General features: G+C 44.4%; 1 protein-coding gene across 1 annotated transcript; it reads right to left on the reverse strand.

Annotated features, from left to right (window-relative positions):
- Positions 1-661: 661 nt before the first annotated feature.
- LOC311150606 (GTP-binding protein REM 2-like) lies at positions 662-26,784 on the reverse strand. The gene is made up of 5 exons (XM_084188092.1): positions 26,733-26,784; positions 24,095-24,410; positions 23,309-23,382; positions 6,719-6,896; positions 662-2,456 (listed from the first exon to the last, which is right to left on the reverse strand). The coding sequence occupies exons 1-5, from the start codon at positions 26,742-26,744 to the stop codon at positions 2,131-2,133; spliced, it is 906 nt and encodes a 301-aa protein (XP_084044218.1). The 5' UTR covers positions 26,745-26,784; the 3' UTR covers positions 662-2,130.

Below are 26,784 nucleotides of genomic sequence, written 5' to 3' on the forward strand. Positions count from 1 at the left end.
AGTCTATGAACCTTGCCAGCAGGCATGCCAGCTAAGATAGTTAGACAAGCTAGCTACTCTAACTTGATTGATAGCCTGAAATGGATTCTTGGTAGCTAGTTATGAGATTGGGAACCTAGCTTTAGCTAGCCCAGATAACTTCATAAAATTGCTATGTGGCTAATAGTATTACAGAGAAACAACCCCCAAAAAACTAAACACATCTATGAACGTGACGCCTCTGGCTAAGCTCAATCGGAAATGACCTTTACATTTCTATCACACAATCTGTAACTCTTTAGCAATACATATTTTATAGAGCCTTTTATTTTAAGATCAAGATCACTTTTTTTGTCAATTGTACACCAGGTCTGACTGAAATTTGACTTCCACTTTTAAAACTGCAGGCAATGGCATCTAGGATTTGATACCAGCAACCCTCAGGTTGCCAGCTCACTTCCTGCCAGATTCTTCCCGTTCGGTCCTGGGATTCGAACTGTCGACGCTACTGGCTCGCCTCTCTAACTGCTAGGCTACCTTACAACGCCAGTACTTCAGTGAGACACTATTGTCATGCTGTCAAGTTCAAACAAATGAGACAAGAGCATAACACTCATCAAAGATGTCAAACAAAATTAATTTATTCTCTTTCGAAAGACAAGAGTGTGAAATAATAGACAGTGACAAATAATTGAGCATGTGTAGCTAATGTATATCAATGACGTTGCCACACGCTGTCAACACATCCAAGCAACGTTTCCAGAACGCGTATTGTTGTGTTTGCCTGTGTGGCCAGCCCCCACAGTAATGCTCTGTTCTATGGTTGGGAATGTTTATGTACATGTTCTCTATGTATGTACTGTATGTACACAATTTCAGCAGGTAAAAAAACTATCTAACAATCTAACATGAAACAGCCACAGGTAGGCTAGTTGAGTCTTTCTCCTCATCTGCTCTTATATATCTATCGTCCTGTGTTCTTCTAGCAAGCCAACGTGCTCTCAATCTGCCTCAGTCAGGAGTTAGTGGAGTGGGTTCTGCCAGTCTGTGGGTTCTACCAGTCTGTGGGTACACATAGGGACCAGAGTTTTCCCTGTCAGGTCTTCAAGTCCTGTGGACGGGGACAACTCTGGGCCTTAGTTACAAGTATTGTTTACTTCTATTGATTTAGAGCTTTTTACTTATCGCTAGGCACTGCAGTAGCTGCATATATAGGTAGGGCCTGGTAAGGAAAATTATTGAGTGCAGGTATGTTTAGCATGGAGTCAGTGTAAAGGTGAGTGTAGTGGGATAAGTGGCCAGATTTCATGTAACTGCAAGACTTGAGTCTACATTCACTTTCAAAATAGCTACTGTAATATATGACCTGCTCCAACCAAGTTCTTTAATCTGTGGGATTATTGAGCACTGTGTGCTCTACTGAAAAAATGATCTCCAAAATCAGTACCTGATATAAAGGGATTATGCAGCAGCGACATTAAATCTGATTGGTATAAAAAGTGCATGGATGAGGCATTTGTAAAGGGCCTTGCATTGAACATCACAGAGGACGGAGGGACAGTATACCGTAGCTTCCGGCCAGTAAGAAGTAAATCCAGGACGCTGTTATTATAATTACATGAGCCTACTGAGCAAGTCTTATCTCTGCAACTCTATTCACTGTGTAACATCATGCTTTTAAACAGGGACTATATTAGATCTCTATCAGTCTCTACATAATCAGACACTACATGCCTCTTGGGTGTGTTCATTTGTGACCAATTCTTTTCCATCTTGCACAATCATTTTCCAATCACCTTTTTCCTACTTGATTCATTCATCTTTCCCCAATTTCACTTTTCACTGTGTTTTTTTTCTCTCTCTCTCATTGCACAATGAGTCATCTCGTATTCATCTCATCCTGCTATTCTAATGACTTCACCTCTTTCCCTCGCTCTCCCTCAGGTACTGCCTCATTTCTAACCAGGTCGTCTTCTGCTCTCTCTCTCTCTCTCCTTTGTCCTTCACTAGTCTTTCTTCCTCTACACTTCTCACCATCCTCCTCTTCTGTTTCCCCCTCCATAACGCATCTCCCATCTCCTGTTGTCCTCCTTCATTCTTTCCCCTTTTCACACACCTCCCATCCCCCTCTCTCTCTCAGTCTGTCTGGTGTCACATCGCACTGAGGTCATGGCAGGAGCGTGATTTCTGTCGGAGGATCTTGCTGCCCCGGTGCCTGCTCATTTCCCTGTATTGGCCTCGGTCCCTGTCTCCTCGGCCGTAGGAACGTGGCACCAGGCCAGTCAGGAAGCGCTTGGCCTTGCTGGTCAGGCTCTCCCTGCGCCCTGCCCCAGGGTCCCCCTCCGTCCAGCCTGGCCCCACGCAGTCGCCCCTGGCAGCCTTCACTGCCCCCTCCAGCAGCTCGGTGGTGCCGTGGTCCAGGGAAGCAGACAGCTCCAGATACTGGCAGTCATACATCATGGCACTGGAGTGGGCCTCTGGAACACAGAGAGAGTGGTTAGGTACATAGCGATAGAGAGATACCATGACAGTCATGTTTAGTGGAAAGGAAAAAAATTCCCAATCAGATCAGCTGGGCTTATCCTAATATCTACTACATATAACAGCTGATTGAGTCTTAACTTGTTAAGAGCGGAATGAAAATGAAATTTTACTGAATGTAGCTGAGCCGCTCTGAGCTGAGCCGAGGCAGGGATGAGCCACAATAAGATGAGACCAACATGAGATCATAGTGTTGTGGTGGCAGTGGCTGAGGTGGGAGAGGAGAGGGGATGGGGGAGGGGAGGGGGGAGGGGAGAGGGGAGTAGAGGGGAGAGCGAGTGAGAGAGAGAGAGAGAGAGAGAGAGAGAGAGAGAGAGAGAGAGAGAGAGAGAGAGAGAGAGAGAGCAGGGACAAAGAAGGAGAGGGAGGAGGGGGTGAGAGGGAGGAGGGGAGGAGAGAGGGAGGAGGGGAGGAGAGGAGAGAGGGAGGAGGAAGGAGGGGAGGAGAGAGGGAGAAGGAGAGGAGAGAGGGAGGAGGGGTAGAGAGAAGGCAGACTAAGCATTAGAAAGAGCAGCATATATTAAACAACAGCATTGTGTTATTAACGATGGTTAGGGCTCAGTGAAAGCTGCTGAGGGGAGGACGGCTCATAATAACGGCTGGAACAGAGCAAATGGAATGGCATCAAACTATGTGTTTGATGTATTTGATACCATTCCACCCATTCTGCTCCAGCCATTACCACAAGCCCGTCCTCCCCAATTAAGGTGGTTGGCTTCGCCCTCACTTAGCTAATGAATGAATAACATATATGTGTATATATATAGTGAGAGAAAGAGAGGGGAGAGAGAAATAAATGTGCCACAGTAATACCATAAATACATTTTATGACCAAACCCATATCTCAAACACAGGCACCAAGCAATATTGTCAATGATAAGTAGTCCACCAGCCAGGCAAGTTTTCTTCCTTATTCAGGCTGAAATATCGGACAGGGAGTCAAGGCTCAGAATACCCTAGATCGATTAATACAAAAGAGAGATGTAGCTTTTCCACATCGATGATCACATCATTACTGTGGTTCTCTGTCTCTCTCTCTCACACACACACACATGCGCACACGCACACACACACACTTTGACTCTCTTCTGGACAACCTATACTAAACAAACAAAAATTCACCCAAAACAAAAGGTCTCACACCCACACTCTACACAAATACAGACTCTCACAACTGGCCCCATTTAATCACTTTTATTCACACACCCCTGCAGCAGCCCCTTGTAGCATGGACATCCCAGTCATTTCTCTCTGAGGCTCCTTATCACAGCTTTCCACACATGGCACAGGCAGTGTCACACACCCCCCCTCCTCCCACACACACACACACACACACTGAGAGGGGAGGGAGAGGTGTGAGAGTGTGTGGGTGCGTGTGTCCGTGTATGCATGTGTGTAAAGATAGTGACACCAGCCCTCTGTGCTAGAGAGATAATCCAAATAACAACAGAAGACAGGAGGCATACAGCTGAATTCCCCCAGCATGGCATGAGATAGCAGGGAGAGCTACGTGTTCATAAACACCTCTACAAGTAGGTAGAGGTCACTGCTTTAATTCTGAACAGGCATGAAAGAATAATAATAAAAGGGAAACAAAAACTGTGGTTTTCTGTTACTTACTGTAGGCTATGTAACTATGAGTTTTGCATTGTAATCACGGAAATGGATACAGAGACATAGGCCATTCCACTAGAAAGCTCTGTGGTTTCACAGAGTCAATTCTGTGCATCATGTCCAAATGGGACAAAGGCCCACAGAAACTAAAGGTAGCCAACATAATTTCCCGGGCCTAGAGAATGTGTGCTCTTAAACCCACTGGAAGCCATTTCGCAGTAAGGGCTCTATTCAATTTGTATCTCTGTTACAGATTGTGCAATAGACATTTAAAGGTCATTTCAGATTGAGCCAACATATAGTGCCTTGCAAAAAAAAGCCATTGCTTAAAGAAAAACATAAGCAAACACGTTTGGTGTTCGCCAAAAGGCATGTGGGAGACTCCCCAAACATATGGAAGAAGGTACTCTGGTCAGATGAGACTAAAATTGAGCTTTTTGGCCATCAAGGAAAACGCTATTTGGCGCAAACCCAACACTTCTCATCACCCCGGAAACACCATCCCCACAGTGAAGCATGGTGATGGCAGCATCATGCTGTGGGGATGTTTTTCATCGGCAGGGACTGGGAAACTGGTCAGAATTGAAGGAATGATGGATGGCGCTAAAAACAGGGAAATTCTTGAGGGAAACCTGATTCAGTCTTCCAGAGATTTGAGACTGGGACGGAGATTCACCTTCCAGCAGGACAATGACCCTAAGCATACTGCTAAAGCAACACTTGAGTGGTTTAAGGGGAAACATTTAAATGTCTTGGAATGGCCTAGTCAAAGCCCAGACCTCAATCCAATTGAGAATCTGTGGTATGACTTGCTGTACACCAGCGGAACCCATCCAACTTGAAGGAGCTGGAGCAGTTTTGCCTTGAAGAATGGGCAAACATCCCAGTGGCTAGATGTGCCAAGCTTATAGAGACATACCCCAAGGTACTTGCAGCTGTAATTGCTGCAAAAGGTGGCTCTACAAAGTATTGACTTTGGGGGGGTGAATAGTTATGCACGCTCAAGTTTTCTGTTTTTTTGTCTTATTTCACAATACAAAACATTTTGCATCTTCAAAGTGGTGGGCATGTTGTATAAATCAAATTATACAAACTCCCCAAAAATCAATTTTAATTCCAGGTTGTAAGGCAACAAAATAGGAAAAATGCCAAGGGGGATGAATACTTTCGCAAGCCCACTGTATGCAGCATTTACCGTAAATGTAGTCTCCGCTAACGCATGAACATTGCCTTTAACCCTACACTGGCACACCTAATTCAATTAGTCAAAGGCTTGATGATTAGTTGACTAATTGAATCAGGTGTGCCAGTTTAGGGTTTAATGTCTGGTGGGGCCCAAGGAGAGGTTTGGGAAACCCTGCTGAGAGGTTGACATGGGGACAGGAGTGTTGCAGGTCCCGCGGGATTCCAGCAGGAATGGGAGAGAAGATCTAGAGTCAAGTTCAGGACAGGATGGGACAGGTTTGACAGTCCACAGTAGCGGGCAGTACAGGAATAGTTGTAAACTGAGTTTTGGGGCGGGGTTATAAATATGTAATGTGTGGAGCATTTAATTTTAAAAAGTGTGTGTAGGCCTAATATAGTTTACTTAATAAAAATCTATACAAATAAATTGTCATTTCGCTCCAGTTGTCCCCCCTCTCCGGCGCTCGACGTCACCGGTCTAATAACCACCGGTCCTGGCATCCCATCATTACGCACACCTGGCAACCCTCATTACGCACACCTGCACCCAATCATGAGGCACACCTGGACTCCATCACTACTCTGATTACTCCCCCTTTATCTAGCACTCCCTCGCATCACTCTGCAGGCAGCATTGGTTTAGTTTTCATGTCCAGACGGTTCTCTTGTTTTGTACTCTTCATGGTCTTTATGATTAAACTCACCATCTGCTTCCTGACTCCCTGCGTCTACGTTACAACTGCGCACTCACTACTTTACCTTAGATGCCAATGTACGTCAGTCAATGATGAAGCCTTCAGGAGAGGAATTGAGTTCATCCAAATCTCTGGGTAAGTAGTATGGCTGCCTTCATTGCCAAAATCTCATAATGTTGTTGTTATCGGCTGTGTGTGCAGGGCAGGCAACTGTCTCGTGAGCGCTGAGCAGCAGCCAAAACAGAACAGTTGCTATGGCTACTCACATGCAGAGCTGACTTCTGATTTCTGCGTGTTAAAATTAGCACGGGACGGGATAGGAGTGATTTTTATCGGGCGGGACAGGAAAGTTTCCAGTATACAGAACTGTTACAGGATCAAGACAGTATGGGGAAAAAATGGACAGGACAAGAATGGATTTTCACTCCGGTGCCAACCTCTACCATGCTGTACTGAGGCACTGCAGGTGTTATGATGATAATGGTTGGGAAAGGGTGGGGGTTATATTGTATCGACTGTAAGTATGTATTTTATACATTTGCATGCAATACTGTATCTCTGTACTGTAGGTGAACACATGAGAATGGTGGCACAAGGTGGAAAGGCAAGACCATTAGATTGACAGGAGGTACATATTAAAATGCTGTGGGCACTCATGTGATAACGGTGTGTGTGTTACAGTATAGCGAGGCCGTCCTCCCTACCTTCTGTGCTGATCTCTCGAGAGCGGACAAGGTCACTCTTGTTGCCCACGAGGATGATGGGAGTTTGGGGCAGTGACTCCCTGAGGATGAGGCGGAGCTGTGCAGTGCGCTGGAAACTCCTCCTGTCAGTCAACGAGAACACCAGGACAACCACCTCACACTGCAGCGTGGACAGGTCCTGCATCACGCGCACACACATATACAGTGGCGAGAACAAGTATTTGATACACTGCCGATTTTGCAGGTTTTCCTACTTACAAAGCATGTAGAGGTCTATAATTTTTATCATAGGTACACTTCAACTGTGAGAGACGGAGTCTAAAACAAAAATCCAGAAAATCACATTGTATGATTTTTAAGTAATGAATTTGCATTTTATTGCATGACATAAGTATTTGATACATCAGAAAAGCAGAACTTAATATTTGGTACAGAAACCTTTGTTTGCAATTACAGAGATCATACGTTTCCTGTAGGTCTTGACCAGGTTTGCACACACTGCAGCAGGGATTTTGGCCCACTCCTCCATACAGACCTTCTCCAGATCCTTCAGGTTTCGGGGCTGTCGCTGGACAATACGGACTTTCAGCTCCCTCCAAAGATTTTCTATTGGGTTCAGGTCTGGAGACGGCTAGGCCACTCCAGGACCTTGAGATGCTTCTTACGGAGCCACTCCTTAGTTGCCCTGGCTGTGTGTTTCGGGTCGTTGTCATGCTGGAAGACCCAGCCACGACCCATCTTCAATGCTCTTACTGAGGGAAGGAGGTTGTTGGCCAAGATCTCGCGATACATGGCCCCATCCATCCTCCCCTCAGTACGGTGCCGTCGTCCTGTCCCCTTCGCAGAAAAGCATCCCCAAAGAATGATGTTTCCACCTCCATTCTTCACGGTTGGGATGGTGTTCTTGGGGTTGTACTCATCCTTCTACTTCCTCCAAACACGGCGAGTGGAGTTTAGACCAAAAAGCTCTATTTTTGTCTCATCAGACCACATGACCTTCTCCCATTCCTCCTCTGGATCATCCAGATGGTCATTGGCAAACTTCAGACGGGCCTGGACATGCGCTGGCTTGAGCAGGGGGACCTTGCGTGTGCTGCAGGATTTTAATCCATGACGGCGTAGTGTGTTACTAATGGTTTTCTTTGAGACTGTGGTCAGGTCTGTGAGAGCCGGAATTCTTACTGGTTGGTAGTGATCAAATACTTATGTCATGCAATACAATGCAAATTAATTACTTAAAAATCATATTCTGGATTTTTGTTTTAGATTCTGTCTCTCACAGTTGAAGTGTACCTATGATAAAAATTACAGACCTCTACATGCTTTGTAAGTAGGAAAACCTGCAAAATCGGCAGTGTATCAAATACTTGTTCTCCCCACTGTATATATATACACACACACATTAATGACACTGATACACACTTGTTCTCAATAACCTAATTTTTGTTAATATAAATATATTTAGCATTTTTGTATGTTTTGTTGGATAGCGTAGAGACCGAGAGAAAGAAAGGTAAAGAGTGGGCTGGATTCAAACCCACACCGGCAAACATGTAAACTGACCACCAGGCCACAACTTACCTGGTTTTAATGCAGGTAACATAATGAAAGCTTATATCAGAGGGATGATTTAAGATGATTACCCAGCTCAGAAATTCTAAATTTAAATCATTCTAAATCAGTACTATTGGGCCAGTTCTTATCCCTCACCACCTGGCATAAAGCTTATTTTAATCCTACTTTATGTTCTCTGATGAGTGGACTCACAGGGGCTTTGTCCTGAATCCAACACAACACATTGTGAACTTCCTGCTTCAGTTTGAGGCTTCTAACCCTTTTAGTGGTGGCCACTCCCCACTGAAGCACTGTTTCACTGGGCTTCAATTAATGTCTCTCTCCCTCTAGTCCTGGCCTGTATAGTAAGCTGTGGTTCTAGAGGACAGGCCTCACTGATTCACTCCCTGATTTAGGCACACAGGAGGAGAAGAGCTGCCATCCTCCTCTCTTAACCCACCATAGCCAGCCATGTCTGCCTGTGTCTGTTTCTGTCTGTGTGCCCTACATTCAAATGGCCCTGAAGGTACATTTCAGCCCTATGGAGAGCCTCCAAATGAAAAATTCCCAGCTTCTACAAGCCAAAGAGGATTGTACCCCGCAGCAGGGAATCCATGGTCTCCGGAACCCACTTCATCTTTCTCTGGAGGAGGGAGGGAAGCTAGCGTCGCGGAAGTGAGCCTGGCCACCTGTCACAGTCTGGGCTGGGTGCGGGGGGAGGAAAGAGGGGAGGGGATGAGTGGAGGGAGGAGATGGGTAGTGAGAGTGGGACTAGCAGGCTTTGTGGAGCAGGGAGAGACAGCCACTAATCTTTGTAAGCAGTCAAGAGAAACACAGCAACGTCAGAGATCGATGGGTGGCGTCATGACAGATAGCTCTCCAGGGTAACTGTGATAAAATAAAAGGGTTTTCCATCAGAGGGATGCTTGATTACTCAACACTGTGTTTGTCTTCTAGTCAGTCAGCTCCTCTCTGTTCTGTTCCACTGCTGCCGCTCAGACCATCTGTCATGGTATACAGCCCTCCACACACACACACACACGTGAGTACACACCACACAAGCAAACAAAATAATTTACAGCTTGCATATGTGTACTACCCTCTCACATGGCCACACTAAGGAACATATATACCCTCAAAGTGTGCTTGTGAGAGTCCGGTAACTTATTACTTAGCGTATGTCACCATATACTCACCAGAGATGATTGATGTACCAGGGCCTCCTGAGTAAAAGCCGTAAACAGAAACAACTGAAACCTAATGATTTCACCATGAATCTCATTCAGGATCATGTGTAAAACCAATGCAGGAAAACTGTGAATATACATGACATTAGACATCATTTTGTCAAATGTTTTGAAGTTAAAAGTATTTGTTTTTTTACAAAGAAAGCTGAATGATTTCCAATGCATTTCTAGACATACAGTTGACTTGTATGCTTAGCCTCTCTGATGAACAATTCCTACAGAAAATACACTGTCATTCTCTTACTGTATGTTAGTGTCTCCAAGACAGTCTGCATTCTCCTCCTGTAGTCCATTGTTCTTATTTTAAATGTGTGTAGTTCTGTCCTTGAGCTGTTCTTTTCTATTAGTGTTCTGTATTATGTCATGTTTTATGTGGATCCCAGGAAGAGTAGCTGCTTCTTCAGCAACAGCTAATGGGGATCCTAATGAACTACCAAATACTGTGTCCCATGTTAAACTCTGAACTCAGTAAAAAACCCTCAAATCTATTTGTTCTAAAGCCACTTCTTAACAAAAACAAGATGAGTTATGAGAGTTCAAAATAAAGCAGCTTACATGGAAAACAGTTCAGAAATCACCCCTCATTACACCGAATAACACACACTTGCATGCACACGCACACAAACAGACAGACAACCGTCCAGCACCACAAGAGAATGAAGTGGCAGAATAAAATAGGTCAAGAGTATGATGAATAGAGATAGATAGGCCCAGAGACCTTCCTCTGGGTGAGGAGTCAAAATCTGATAATTGGATGTAGAGCTTCAGTGGTGTTGAGTGCTGAGTTGGTTTCTTGGGGCATCGAGGCGCCACACCCCTCCGGACAGACATTATAGAGGCCATCTGGTCAGCTCTGGCTCCGGTCGTACACACACACACAGCACAGATATACACAACAATAGATACTGAACCTCTACACAGACACACACAACAATAGATACTGACCCCTCTATACAGACACACACAACAATAGATACTGACCCCTCTATACAGACACACACAACAGTAGATACTGACCCCTCTACACAGACACACACCAATAGATACTGACCCCTCTATACAGACACACAACAGTAGATACTGAGCCCTCAACACAGACACACACAACAATAGATACTGACCCCTCTATACAGACACACACAACAGTAGATACTGACTCCTCTACACAGACACACAACAATAGATACTGACCCCTCTATACAGACACACAACAATAGATACTGACCCCTCTATACAGACACACAACAATAGATACTGACCCCTCTACACAGACACACAATAGATACTGACCCCTCAACACAGACACACAACAATAGATACTGACCCCTCTACACAGACACACAACAATAGATACTGACCCCTCTAAACAGACACACACAACAGTAGATACTGACCCCTCTATACAGACACGCACAACAATAGATACTGACTCCTCTATACAGACACACACAACAATAGATACTGACTCCTCTATACAGACACACACCAATAGATACTGACTCCTCTATACAGACACACAACAATAGATACTGACTCCTCTATACAGACACGCACAACAATAGATACTGACTCCTCTATACAAACACGCACAACAGTAGATACTGACCCCTCTATACAGGCACGCACAACAATAGATACTGACTCCTCTATACAAACACGCACAACAATAGATACTGACCCCTCTATACAGGCACGCACAACAATAGATACTGACTCCTCTACACAGACACACAACAATAGATACTGACTCCTCTATACAGACACGCACAACAATAGATACTGACTCCTCTATACAAACACGCACAACAATAGATACTGACCCCTCTATACAGGCACGCACAACAATAGATACTGACTCCTCTACACAGACACACAACAATAGATACTGACCCCTCTATACAGACACACAACAATAGATACTGACCCCTCTATACAGACACACAACAATAGATACTGACCCCTCTATACAGACACACACAACAATAGATACTGACTCCTCTACACAGACACACAACAATAGATACTTACCCCTCTATACAGACACACACAACACTGCTCTACATACATAGAGCAGAACTGCTTCCTGTCTTCACACATACACAACAATGTAGACCGATCTTTCACTACACAAATACACACAACAATGCAGACTGATGAATGTAGTCCTACACAAGGATGCAGACTGACTTCTCTACACAAACAAAAACAATGCAGAATGACCTGTCTACACACATACACAACAACATAATGACCTGTCTACACACATACAGTACACAACAACATAATGACCTGTCTACACACATACACAACAACATAATGACCTGTCTACACACATACAGTACACAACATAATGACCTGTCTACACACATACAGTACACAACAACATAATGACCAGTCTACACACATACAGTACACAACAACATAATGACCAGTCTACACACATACAGTACACAACAACATAATGACCAGTCTACACACATACAGTACACAACAACATAATGACCAGTCTACACACATACAGTACACAACATAATGACCAGTCCACACACATACAGTACACAACAACATAATGACCATTCTACACACATACACAACAACATAATGACCAGTCTACACACATACAGTACACAACATAATGACCAGTCTACACACATACAGTACACAACAACATAATGACCTGTCTACACACATACAGTACACAACAACATAATGACCAGTCTACACACATACAGTACACAACAACATAATGACCAGTCCACACACATACAGTACACAACAACATAATGACCAGTCTACACACATACAGTACACAACATAATGACCAGTCCACACACATACAGTACACAACAACATAATGACCAGTCTACACACATACAGTACACAACATAATGACCAGTCCACACACATACAGTACACAACAACATAATGACCAGTCTACACACATACAGTACACAACAACATAATGACCATTCTACACACATACACAACAACATAATGACCAGTCTACACACATACAGTACACAACATAATGACCAGTCTACACACATACAGTACACAACAACATAATGACCTGTCTACACACATACAGTACACAACAACATAATGACCAGTCTACACACATACAGTACACAACAACATAATGACCAGTCCACACACATACAGTACACAACAACATAATGACCAGTCTACACACATACAGTACACAACATAATGACCAGTCCACACACATACAGTACACAACAACATAATGACCAGTCTACACACATACAGTACACAACATAATGACCAGTCCACACACATACAGTACACAACAACATAATGACCAGTCTACACACATACAGTACACAACATAATGACCAGTCCACACACATACAGTACACAACATAATGACCAGTCTACACACATACAGTACACAACATAATGACCAGTCCACACACATACAGTACACAACAACATAATGACCAGTCTACACATATACACAACAACATAATGACCAGTCTACACACATACAGTACACAACATAATGACCTGTCTACACACATACAGTACACAACATAATGACCAGTCCACACACATACAGTACACAACATAATGACCAGTCTACACACATACAGTACACAACATAATGACCAGTCCACACACATACAGTACACAAAAACATAATGACCAGTCTACACACATACACAACAACATAATGACCAGTCCACACACATACAGTACACAACATAATGACCAGTCTACACACATACAGTACACAACATAATGACCAGTCCACACACATACAGTACACAACAACATAATGACCAGTCCACACACATACACAACAACATAATGACCTGTCTACACACATACAGTACACAACAACATAATGACCAGTCTACACACATACACAACAGTGCAGCTTAACAAATAAACACATCACTGTAGACAAACCTCTCTACACAAATACCTGTACACACTATTGCACACTGACCAGGGACAAAGTCAACCCAACATCCCTACCCGAAAACATGACTTTACGCACCACTAGACCTGGACCTCCACATATACAAACACCATCATCCTCTCTAAAACCACACACCACCAGTGCATGACTTGGACTGAAATAGGTGCCGGTACTCAATTTAGGTGTTTATATTTAGGTGCAGGAACTCCACAATATTCTATAAGAGGTGGTTTTCATATAAGCCCTTGGGATCCAACCACACCTGCGCACTGTTTTTAAATTGTTGTCTATCACTTGTTTTCTTTGGTGAAAATAAATTAAACTAAAATTAAACTAAACGAGCTCAAGCAGTATAAAATGTGAGGTGCCGGTCCTCAGCTCCGGTGAGCTCCTGCCCAAGTCAAGCACCACACACCACCAAATCACACACATCCATATCCTTACAAAATAGCTACCATGTACTGGCCTACTTCAACTGGCCTTGGAGTGCATCCAAGGTTCTCTACCATAAATATTGCACTTTACAGTTGTCAAATAATTATGGACACTTGCAGCAGACAGACAGTGTATTTCGATAGGCTTGCCGGTGCAGTACTAAATGGCTCTACAATGAGATCCATTCACTCACAGCTGGCTCAGACCTCCAGCATCGAAAAAGCCTGGGGGTGCAGACAGGTGTGGCCAGCCTGTTATTAGAGAGAGGAAGTGCTAGAGAACCAACCCACAGCCATCAAAACACCTTGGCCCCTCCCACTGACCCTGAAAGATGGTGGCTGATTGGCTGCATGAGTGCTTTACATGGAAGACGGCCAATAGTACAGTAGAGGACATCCAAGCATGTGCCGGCTATTTTAGGAAGCTGGATGACTTATTTAAGCCTGACGTCAAGAACACTCCCAGTCCCAGGGCTAGCTGAAGAGACGCCTTTGAGCGCTGCTGTGTGTGTGTAGATGCTATGAGCGCTGTGTGTGTGTGTGTACTCTGTGAATGTTCTGTGATGATGTTGCTGGATGGCTGTGGGGGCTGCTGACAGTGTAGGAGTCGGTTGCTTTGACATGGAAGAAGAAGGTACAACTAGCAGCAGGTCTGAATCAGCTGGGAACCAAGGAACCACTCTAAAATCACCATCTAGTTTTTATAAATGTTTTATTGTCCTATAAAATACTCCAGATAATTAGGTGGGTTATGATGAGGCACATGCAGCTCCAGTAAAACCAGTGGTTCCCCCCGACCCAGGGAGCCAGAAGCTTTGTAGCCCACTGCTTCTAAAACTACATGATGTAATCCTGGTCACCATGGTAACCTGGGGGAGGGTGGAGCACCCATGGAATAGGGGACTAGCTAGAGTTAGGCAAAATCCTCTGGGGCCAGTGCACACTGCACGCATGCTACGCATGCAAGTACGCACACACACCCACAATGCGTTGCTGTGCTGCCAGGTTAAAAGTGGCATCAGCAGTTAAAGAAGGGTGTGTGTGTGTGTGTTGGGGAGAGCGGGAGCTGGACCAGTCTTATCTCTCTCCTTGCTGCTGCTGGGCTGGAGCCGCTCCAAACCCAATTGACCTGCTTTTGTTGCCATGGCTTAATACCAGTGCTTGTATTAACATGCAGAGAATAACACATGTAATTGACTTTCAGAGAGATGTAACTTCTACAAAAAAGGGTCAGTTCTGAGTATGAAAGGGAGCACACGAACGAGATGGGCGAGAGAGAGGAGATGGATTTTGAGATGACGACACAGCTGTAGAAAAGAGACCAACCCGGGAAAAGATGCAGGGAGGAGGCAGAGACAGAGTTACTGAAGAAAGCAAGACCAGACAGATAAAAAGAGGTGAAAGAAAGCTTGAAAGTTGATTCCCTTTTAGAGAAATGCCTTAAAATTGAGTTCCCCTGAGCGAGACGACACTACAGATGAAAAAAAAAAGTATACAAAATTACTAACGAAAATGAAACATTAAAATAATGTATGTATACTCAAAGACTCCAGCCACCCAAGTCATAGACTGTTCTTTCTGCTACCGCACGGCAAGCGGTACCAGAGCACCAAGTCTGGGACCAACAGGCCCCTGAACAGCTTCTACCCCCAAGCCATAAGACTGCTAAATAGTTAGTCCGGGTAGCTATTGGTTAACTATTTTACTATCTGCATTGACCCTTTTTGATTAATCACATATATTGCTGCTACTGTTTATTATCTATCCTGTTGCCTAGTCACTATCCCTACCTACATATACATACAGTGCATTTGGAAAGTATTCAGACCCCTATACTTTTTCCTCATTTTGTTACGTTACCGCCTTATTCAAATCAAATCAAATTGTATTTGTCACATACACGTGTTTAGCAGATATTATTGCGGGTGTAGCGAAATGCTTGTGCTTCTAGCTCCGACAGTGCAGTAATATCTAACAAGTAATATCTAACAATTTCACAATATATACCAAATACACACAAATCTAAGTAAGGAATGGAATTAAGAATATATACATATATGGACGAGCAATGACAGAGCGGCATGGACTAAGATACAGTAGAATATTATAGAACACAGTATATACATATGAGATGAGTAATGCAAGATATGTAAACATTATTAAAGTGACTAGTGTTCCATTTCTTAAAGTGGCCAGTGTCAACTGTGGGACCTTATATAGACAGGTGTGTGCCTTTCTAAATCATGTCCAATCAATTGAATTTACCACAGGTGGACTCCAATCAAGTTGTAGAAAGATCTCAAATATGGTCAATGGAAACAGAATGCACCTGAGCTAAAATTTCTAAAAATCTGTTTTCGCTTTGTCATTATGGGGTATTGTGTGTAGATCGATGAGGAAAAACATTAATTTAATCAATTTTAGAATAAGGCTGTAACGTAACAAAATGTGGAAAAAGTCAAGGGGTCTGAATACTTTCCGAATGCACTGTACTGTATCTACCTCAATTACCTCATACCCCTGCACATCGACTCGTCACTGGTACCCCATCGACTCGTTACTGGAACCCTGTGTATAGCCAAGTTATCGTTATTCATTGTGTATTTATTACTCACGTTATTATTTTTCTATTATTTATCTGTTTTTCTCTCTGCGTTGTTGTTAAGGGCCCGTAAGTAAGCATTTCACTGTTAGTCTACACCTGTTGTTTATGAAGCATGTCACAAACACTATTTTATGTTATTTGATGCAGGATCTTAATTTTAACCAGTTTGTTACAGCAGGAAAATCATTCTGCACTACCAGGAAATGTGAATTATTATGTGGATTATAATTCAAGGACATTTTTGTATGGGTTTATATATTTTTTGTAAGGGAAAATCAAGTCTGACATTTCAAAGTGGAAATTACAAACTTTACTAGCCTTTTTAAACCTCAAATACACTACAAGTTTTAAATGTCCTGCATTGCTGATAAAATTAAGATCCTACATCTGTAGGTTTAAATCATTCAGACTTAGGGAGTACTCCTGGACACCTGGTATAAAGTCCATTTGTCCACACTACAGCACTGAGTGTACCATCGTCACAGAAGGCTATTACCTGGTTAATATTCGACTATTACCGAGTGTACTTTATCATAATGTAATCCTCAGTGGCACACACACACACACACACACACCTACACACACACACACACACACACACACACACCTACACACACACACACACACACACATATTAACACAGATCAGCCTTAGAACAGCTGTGCTCCTCTAGCCTCTTTGTAACTCAAATATTTGAATAGGACAAAACAATCTCTTTCACATTCATGTTCCAATTTCTGTCGGATATTTGAAGGGTGGTAATACCGATGCGTACAGTCTTCTCTCTTCTGGCAGAATTTGGAAGAGATTTTGAATGAGCTTTGAATGAGATTGTTTTGTCCTATTCAAATATTTGAGTTACAAAGAGGCTAGAGGAGCACAGCTGTTCTAAGGCTGATCACACACACACACACACACACACACACACACACACACACACACACACACACACACACACACACACACACACACACACACAGTCTTGTGCAACTAACCTTGTGGGGACATACAATTCAGTCCCATTCAAAATCCTATTTTCCCTAACCCCAAAACTAACACTAACCCATACCCTAACCTTAACCCTAACCTTAACCCAAAAACCTAACCTTAACCTTAACCCAAACCCTAAACCTAATTCTAACTCTAACACTAATTCTAACCTTAACCCTAAACCCCCTAGAAATAGCATTTGACCTCGTGGACACCAACAAAATGTCCCCAGTTGGTCAAAGGTTTCTTGGTTTACTACTCTTGTGGGGACCAGTTAAACACGTCCACACACACACACACACGCACGCACACACCTACACACACGCACGCACGCACACACCTACACACACACACACACACACCTACACACACACACACACACACACACACACACACACACATATTAACACAGATGAGCCTTAGAACAGCTGTGCTCCTCTAGCCTCTTTGTAACTCAAATATTTGAATAAGACAAAACAATCTCTTTCAAAGCCCATTCAAAATCTCTTCCAAATTCTGCCAGAAGAGAGAAGACTGTACGCATTCAGGCTATTTATCTAAATATGTAATGAATAAAATAATCGGTATTACCACCCTCCAAATATCAGAGATTTCAAGTTTTCTAAGTAAGAGTAGAAAAAGGCTAATAAGTCATTGGCTGCCACTGCCTTAGGGTGGCTACACACACACACACACACACTTCACACACACACACACACACACACACTACACACACACACACACACACACACACTACACACACACACACACTACACACACACACACACAGCCCGGATACAGCCCGGATACATTGTTTCCAAAATGGCGTAGCAGTGCGGTCGCTTTTATTTCTTCGTCCTGTGTAAATATCCCGTTTCTTGATTTTTTTTGTCTATTTTGTATATATTTCTCAATTTTTTTACTTTCATTCTTTAACTAAATATACTTTCCTGCAACCCGCCTCACCCAACGTGGAAAGGATTCTATTATTTCTTTATAACTTTCATCAAGAACCGTAAGCTGAAACGAGTGTAGCCGCAATCTGAATGGCTACCTACTATTAGTCAACGTTAGCGTCTTCACCACTGTCCGTGGCCTACACTATCCACCAGCCAGCTCTAGCTCTAGCCTTGACAATTCGTCGGCCAGTCTGCACAGCGTGCTATCGACCCAGCGTGCTATCGACCCAGAGCTTATTGGACTTTCTGCCGGAATCACTGGACCCTAGCGCCGGATCATCACAACCAGCTAGCTAGCTGCAACCTGTTGTTGGCTGATTACCATTACCATTGCCCTATAGCAAGCACCAGTTAGCCTTGAGCTAGCCTCAGGCCCATCTCCCGGCTATCTACCTCTCTGTCAACCGGACGGGACCTCCTGGTGTTGACACTGAGCCCCGCCGATCCAACACGACTGGTTTGCTGACGAAATAGTCTGATGTGGTTTCAACAGGCTTCCCGTTGCGACGACCACGAAGATCCATCTGCCAGCCCCGGCCCGCTAGCACACGCAAACTACAACTGTGCTCCCTGCTAGCTGTGCTGAAGCACCAATTTGAACTGCTCTCGGACTCACATATTGCTGTTCACTGGACCTTATGATCACTCAGCTGCACAGCTGATGCCTGCTGGACTGTTCCTTTACACGGTACCCTGTCCTGTTTATTCTGTTTAGTCTTAGCCCAAACGTTATCGCTATTTCCAGTTGTGTCTTAGCTCTCTCTAATAACACCTGTGACTGCTTTATGCCTCTCTCCCATGTCAATTATGCCTTGCCTATTGCTGTTTGGGTTAGTTCTTATTATACAATTTCACTGTAGAACCCCTAGTCCCTCTCAAACTGCCTCATATAGTTCCTTTGTTCCTCCCCCCATACACGCCGAGACTGGCTCAATCGATGCCTCCAATGACGCTATCTCTTTCATTGTTACCCAACGCTTAGGGTTACCTGAACTGTACTCATATCCTTCCATATCCTTTTCTGTACATAATGCCCTGAATCTTTTCTACAACGCCCGGAGAACTGCCCCCTTTATTCTATGTACCCAACGCACTAGAAGACCAGTTCTTAAAGCCTTTAGTCGTATCCTTATTCTAGTCCTCCTCTGTTCCTCTGGTGATGTAGAGGCTAACCCAGGCCCTGCAGCCCCCAGTATCACTCCTACTCCCCAGGAGCTATCATTTGTTGACTTCTGTAACCGTAAAAGTCTTGGTTTTCTGCACATAAATATCAGAAGCCTCCTTCCTAAGTTTGAGTTATTCACTGCGTTAGCACACTCCGCCAACCCTGATGTTCTAGCAGTGTCTGAATCCTGGCTTAGGAAGGCCACCAAAAATTCTGAAATTTCCATCCCCAACTATAACATTTTCCGTCTAGATAGAACTGCCAAAGGGGGTGGAGTTGCAATCTACTGTAGAGATAGCCTGCAGAGCTCCATCATACTATCCAGGTCTGTGCCCAAACAGTTTGAGCTTCTACTTCTAAAAATCCACCTTTCCAGAAATAAATCTCTCACTGTTGCCGCTTGCTACAGACCCCCCTCAGCCCCCAGCTGTGCCCTGGACACCATATGTGAATTGATTGCCCCCCATCTATCCTCAGAGTTCGTACTGCTTGGTGACCTAAATTGGGATATGCTTAACACCCCGGCCATCCTACAATCTAAACTAGATGCCCTCAATCTCACACAAATTATCAACGAACCTACCAGGTACAACCCTAAATCCGTAAACATGGGTACCCTCATAGATATCATCCTGACTAACTTACCCTCTAAATACACCTCCGCTGTCTTCAACCAGGATCTCAGCGATCACTGCCTTATTGCCTGCATCCGTAACGGGTCCGCGGTCAAACGACCACCCCTCATCACTGTCGCTCCCAAAAACACTTCAGCGAGCAGGCCTTCCTAATTGACCTGGCCCAGGTATCCTGGATGGATATAGATCTCATTCCGTCAGTAGAGGATGCCTGGTTGTTCTTTAAAAGTAATTTCCTCTCAATCTTAAATAGACATGCCCCATTCAAAAAATACAGAACTAAGAACAGATATAGCCCCTGGTTCTCCTCAGACTTGACTGCCCTTGACCAGCACAAAAACATCCTGTGGCGTACTGCATTAGCATCAAATAGCCCCCGCGATATGCAACTTTTCAGGGAAGTTAGGAACCAATATACACAAGCAGTTAGGAAAGCAAAGGCTAACTTTTTCAAACAGAAATTTGCATCCTGTAGCACTAACTCCAAAAAGTTTTGGGACACTGTAAAGTCCATGGAAAATAAGAGCACTTCCTCCCAGCTGCCCACTGCACTGAGGCTAGGAAACACTATCACCACCGATAAATCTACAATAATCGAGAATTTCAACAAGCATTTTGCTACGGCTGGCCATGCTTTCCACCTGGCTACCACTACCCCGGCCACCAGCTCTGCACCCTCCGCTGCAACTTGCCCATGCCCCCCCCCGCTTCTCCTTCACACAAATCCAGACAGCTGATGTTCTAAAAGGGCTGCAAAATCTGGACCCCTACAAATCATCTGGGCTAGACAATCTGGACCCTTTCTTTCTAAAACTAGCCGCCGAAATTGTCGCAACCCCTATTACTAGCCTGTTCAACCTCTCTTTCGTAACGTCTGAGATCCCCAGAGATTGGAAAGCTGCCACGGTCATCCCCCTCTTCAAAGGGGGTGACACTCTAGATCCAAACTGTTACAGACCCATATCCATCCTGCCCTGCCTTTCAAAAGTTTTTGAAAGCCAAGTCAACAAACAGATCACCGACCATTTCGAATCCCACCGTACCTTCTCCGCTATGCAATCCGGTTTCCGAGCTGGTCATGGGTGCACTTCAGCCACGCTCAACGTTCTAAACGATATTATAACCGCGATCGATAATAGACAGTACTGTGCAGCCGTTTTCATTGACCTGGCCAAGACTTTCGACTCTGTCAACCACCGCATTCTTATTGGCAGACTAAATAGCCTTGGTTTCTCAAATGACTGCCTCGCCTGGTTCACCAACTACTTCTCAGATAGAGTTCAATGTGTCAAATCGGAGGGCCTGTTGTCTGGACCTATGGCAGTCTCTATGGGGGTGCCACAGGGTTCAATTCTTGGGCCGACTCTTTTCTCTGTGTATATCAATGACGTCGCTCTTGCTGCTGGTGACTCTCAGATCCACCTCTACGCAGACGACACCATTTTGTATACATCTGGCCCTTCATTGGACACTGTGTTAACAAACCTCCAAACGAGCTTCAATTCCATACAAAACTCCTTCAGTAGCCTCCAACTGCTCTTAAACACTAGTAAAACTAAATGCATGCTCTTCAACCGAACGCTGCTTGCACCCGCCCACCCGACTAGAATCACTACTCTCGACGGGTCTGACCTAGAGTATGTGGACAACTACAAATATCTAGGTGTCTGGTTAGACTGTAAACTCTCCTTCCAGACTCACATTAAGAATCTCCAATCCAAAGTTAAATCTAGAATCGGTTTCCTATTTCACAACAAAGTCTCCTTCACTCATGCTGCCAAACATGCCCTCGTAAAACTGACTATCCTACCGATCCTTGACTTTGGCGATGTCATTTACAAAATAGCCTCCAACACTCTACTCAGCAAATTGGATGTTGTCTATCACAGTGCCATCTGTTTTGTCTCCAAAGCCCCATATAATACCCACCACTGTGACCTGTACGCTCTTGTTGGCTGGTCCTCACTACATATTCGTCGCCAAACCCACTGGCTCCAGGCCATCTATAAATCACTGCTAGGCAAATCCCCACCTTATCTTAGCTCATTGGTCACCATAGCAACACCCACCCGTAGTCTGCGCTCCAGCGGGTATATTTCACTGGTCATCCCCAAAGCCAACACCTCCTTTGGCCGCAATTCCTTCCAGTTCTCTGCTGCCAATGACTGGAACAAATTGCAAAAATCTCTGAAGCTGGAGACACTTATCTCCCTCACTAACTTTAAGCATCAGTTGTCAGAGCACCTTACCGATCACTGCACCTGTACACAGCCCATCTGAAATTAGCCCGCCCAACTACCTCATCCCTATATTGTTATTTATTTTGCTCATTTGTACCCCAGTATCTCTATTTGCACATCATCTCTTGCACATCTATCATTCCAGTGTTAATACTAATTGTAATTATTTTGCACTATAGCCTATTTTATTGCCTTACCTCCATAACTTACTAAATTTGCACACTGTATATTATATGTATTTCTGTTGTATTTTTGACTTTGTTTTGTTTTACCCCATATGTAACTCTGTGTTGTTGTTTTTATCGCACTGCTTTGCTTTATCTTGGCCAGGTCGCAGTTGTAAATGAGAACTTGTTCTCAACTGGTTTACCTGGTTAAATAAAGGTAAAAAAAAAAAAAAAAAAAAAAAAAAAAAAATATCTTCCTGAAATTTGAAAGAACTCTAAAAACTACTTTCTATTCAAAATGCAGCAGCATGAACAGAAATGCAATCAGTGTCATAAAGGCAAAGTGAAAGAGAGAGAGAGACCAGGACAGTACAGTGTGACGTAGTAGAACACATTGACAGTAGTAGAATGACAGTGTAGAGCAGTGGTGTCAAACTCATTCCATGGAGGGCCGAATGTCTGCTGGTCTTTGTTATTTCCATTCCATTTGTGTCCAATTAAGACCTAGACAACAAGGTGAGTGGAGTTTGTAACTAATCAGTGACCTTAGTTGATCAATCAAGTACAAGGGAGGAGCGAAAACCCGCAGACACTCGGCCCTCCGTGGAACGAGTTTGACACCTGTGGTGTAGAGAATGCCTTAAATACCTGTTTCCAGTTGTCATAAATGATGACTGAACTCTCCTCATCGTCAACTGACACTGTGCGCTCGTAGCCTTCTCCTGTAAACAAACATGCTTGTCACAAACACACATGAACATACACAGCAATGCTTCCACACAAAGTGACACACAAACACATGATAACATACCCTCACAAATGGTTTGAGGTTGATATGCAGGAAAACATTCAGCCCATTGAGTACCGTTAACCTGGGCCCATGCCTGGTATTACACAATGATAGGCTGAGGAGTTGGAAGCACACACAGATCTGGGACAAGGTTATCGTAGCCTACGGTAGGGTGCCCCACATAGAACATTAATGTTCCAGAAATAGCTATGTTGTAAATACTATAGAACACCTTGACTCTCCAGGCGATCTAGGATCCATAATGAATACTGTGTGGTGTGACTCTTCATGACGTCTCTGGCAGCACCTCTTACAGAGCAGTGTGCCCATCACTCTGCTGAAGCATTTATTGGTTGAGTGATTGGCCCAAGACTGCTGTTATCATCACCCTGACCTTTCAGACAGCCTAGTGACACAGAGTGCTTTTTTGGTTTATCTTGTAATTTCTCAGCCTTGAGAGTGCACTCAGAGAAAGGGAAAAGTGACACTCAACCTCACGAATCAGAATGATGTTGCTCTTTTGTGGTGGCTGGCATAAAATGATTGACATAAAGTAGATACCACGTGCACACTGCACACACACTACAATGCACACACGCACGCACCCACACACACAAATATACATACACACTGAAGAACTTTACCACAGGCTGTTTCAGAGTCCACAGACAGAGATCTGTCTGACAGTCCAGCCAGGGACAGAGCCAGCGATGATTTCCCAACCCCATTCTGCCCAAGTAGTACGATCCTTATAGCACTCCCATGATACCCTTCTGCCGCCTGACTAAATGATTCATCCCGGCAAAGAGTGTCACTGATTGGCAGTGTGGACGGTTCGTCAATCCCTGGTATCCAATCATGGTTCTCTGATACGGCCTCCTCACGCCTCAGCTGGTGCTTGATTGGTAGAGGTGTGCTTCCTCTTCTCAGAGGGGGAGCGGTGGTGAGAAACATACTGTACTGAGAGAGACAAGAAATAGGTATGAGCATGGAGCTGAGAGCATGTTAATGCAGGAGAGGAAGTGTTACGTTTGACAGAAATAGTTGATGCAGTAGGCCTACTACTATGGAGGCAAAGGCTGCATTTAGACACTAATTGGACTTTTGACCAATCAGATCAGCTCCACGGCTTTCGTGGAGCGATATGTAACGATGCATCGTGGGAGGCTGTTGTTGATGTGTTCAGGAGGTTCCTGGTTCAAGCTCAGGTTGGGGCGAGGAGAGGGACGGAAGCAAGACTGTTACAATGGGACTCTGGGATGCATTAGCAGAAAATTGGTCCAAAACATAAATGTCCATGAGCCCTCCTCCCTCCCATCCCTGCATTTCAAACACAAAAGCAGATACACGTGTCTACAGTAAGCTATGGGCTCTATGCTCGCGGACAGTAAACACATACACCTACGTATAGGCCTACGTAAACCTTTGTGTGTGTATATGCAAACACGCACAACACACACACAGTATAGAGACTTCAGTGTTCTCTGGTTTCAACAACAACCAGAGCCATCAGTTTGCGTTGTTGGGAGCGTTCAGCATGTGTACTGCAGCAGGTCAGTCAGATGACCTCCATCAATATTAATACAGCAATTCATCTAGCTGGAGCACTCACCCTGGGAGCCAGCAAACAGCCAGCCCCAAGCCAGCACACAGCCAGAACAGAGCCAGCACACAGCCAGAACAGAGCCAGCAAACAGCCAGAACAGAGCCAGCACAAAGCCAGCACACAGCCAGAACAGAGCCAGCACACAGCCAGAACAGAGCCAGCACACAGCCAGAACAGAGCCAGCAAACAGCCAGAACAGAGCCAGCACACAGCCAGAACAGAGCCAGCACACAGCCAGAACAGAGCCAGCAAACAGCCAGAACAGAGCCAGCACACAGCCAGAACAGAGCCAGCAAACAGCCAGAACAGAGCCAGCACACAGCCAGAACAGAGCCAGCAAACAGCCAGAACAGAGCCAGCAAACAGCCAGAACAGAGCCAGCACACAGCCAGAACATAGCCAGCAAACAGCCAGAACAGAGCCAGCACACAGCCAGAACAGAGCCAGCAAACAGCCAGAACAGAGCCAGCACACAGCCAGAACAGAGCCAGCACATAGCCAGAACAAAGCCAGCAAACAGCCAGAACAGAGCCAGCACACAGCCAGAACAGAGCCAGCACACAGCCAGAACAGAGCCAGCACACAGCCAGAACAGAGCCAGAACAGAGCCAGCACACAGCCAGAACAGAGCCAGCACACAGCCAGAACAGAGCCAGAACAGAGCCAGCACACAGCCAGAACAGAGCCAGCACACAGCCAGAACAGAGCCAGCAAACAGCCAGAACAGAGCCAGCACACAGCCAGAACAGAGCCAGCAAACAGTCAGAACAGAGCCAGCACACAGCCAGAACAGAGCCAGCAAACAGCCAGAACAGAGCCAGCACACAGACAGAACAGAGCCAGCACACAGCTAGGAGCAGGTGTGCCTGTGGCTGAGCTCCACTCCACTCAGTGACACACAGGGATAGTGTATGGCTGGACCAATAAGAGTAATTGAAAGGGTGTAATTAATTAATCACGGTCTTTGTTGTCAAGGAGATGCAGGAGAGCAATAAAGAAAGACACAGAGAAGGGTCATCGACTGACCTGTGAGAAACTAGGGCAAACGGTAACACACAGACAACATGAGGCAATAACAAATACTACAGTACAATACTGTAGGCCTACAGGCAATGCTTTGTTGCTATACTTCTGTTTGCTCATGTTATTACCACTATAGAACATAAATTGCTCTGGCTGCTTGGCTACCGTTGGTGGTGTTGCCACTATAGTGCAATTATTAGGCCCGCTATTATGTCGCCAACTGATGTTCACATTTTAGTTTCAGGATTCAAACTGTCGAGTAATTGTACTGTAATAACATCATAATAATGATAACACTAATTAGGCTAATTTATTATAAAAGCGAGATGGGCATGCTTATGAAAAAAATACTAATTGATGTAGGCTACATTTCTCAACTGAGTGTCCGCACATTTTGAAGATGACAGACAAGTGTGAGTTGTGCGCGTAAACATAGTGACAGCTTTGTCAGCGTGCTCGTGCTACTGGAATGCTAGTTATCGTGAAGCCCCCCAGCCAGCTCCATAGTCTTTCCGCTAAAGACGGTGTGTTGCCTACAGCGCACCGGTGTGTAGCCTAAATATGCAATAGGTTATAGTCTACTGAACTCAAATAAAACGTTTGGCACACATAAAAACAGCAAGGTGAGTGCTGACATTTTTTTGTCACCTTACCTGGTCAGTCATCGTGTTAAATTATTCCTCTATTTTTCACAAATAAAGTCCT

This window comes from Coregonus lavaretus (genome assembly GCF_964263955.1).
Source record: "Coregonus lavaretus genome assembly, chromosome: 23".
NCBI lineage: Eukaryota > Metazoa > Chordata > Actinopteri > Salmoniformes > Salmonidae > Coregonus > Coregonus lavaretus.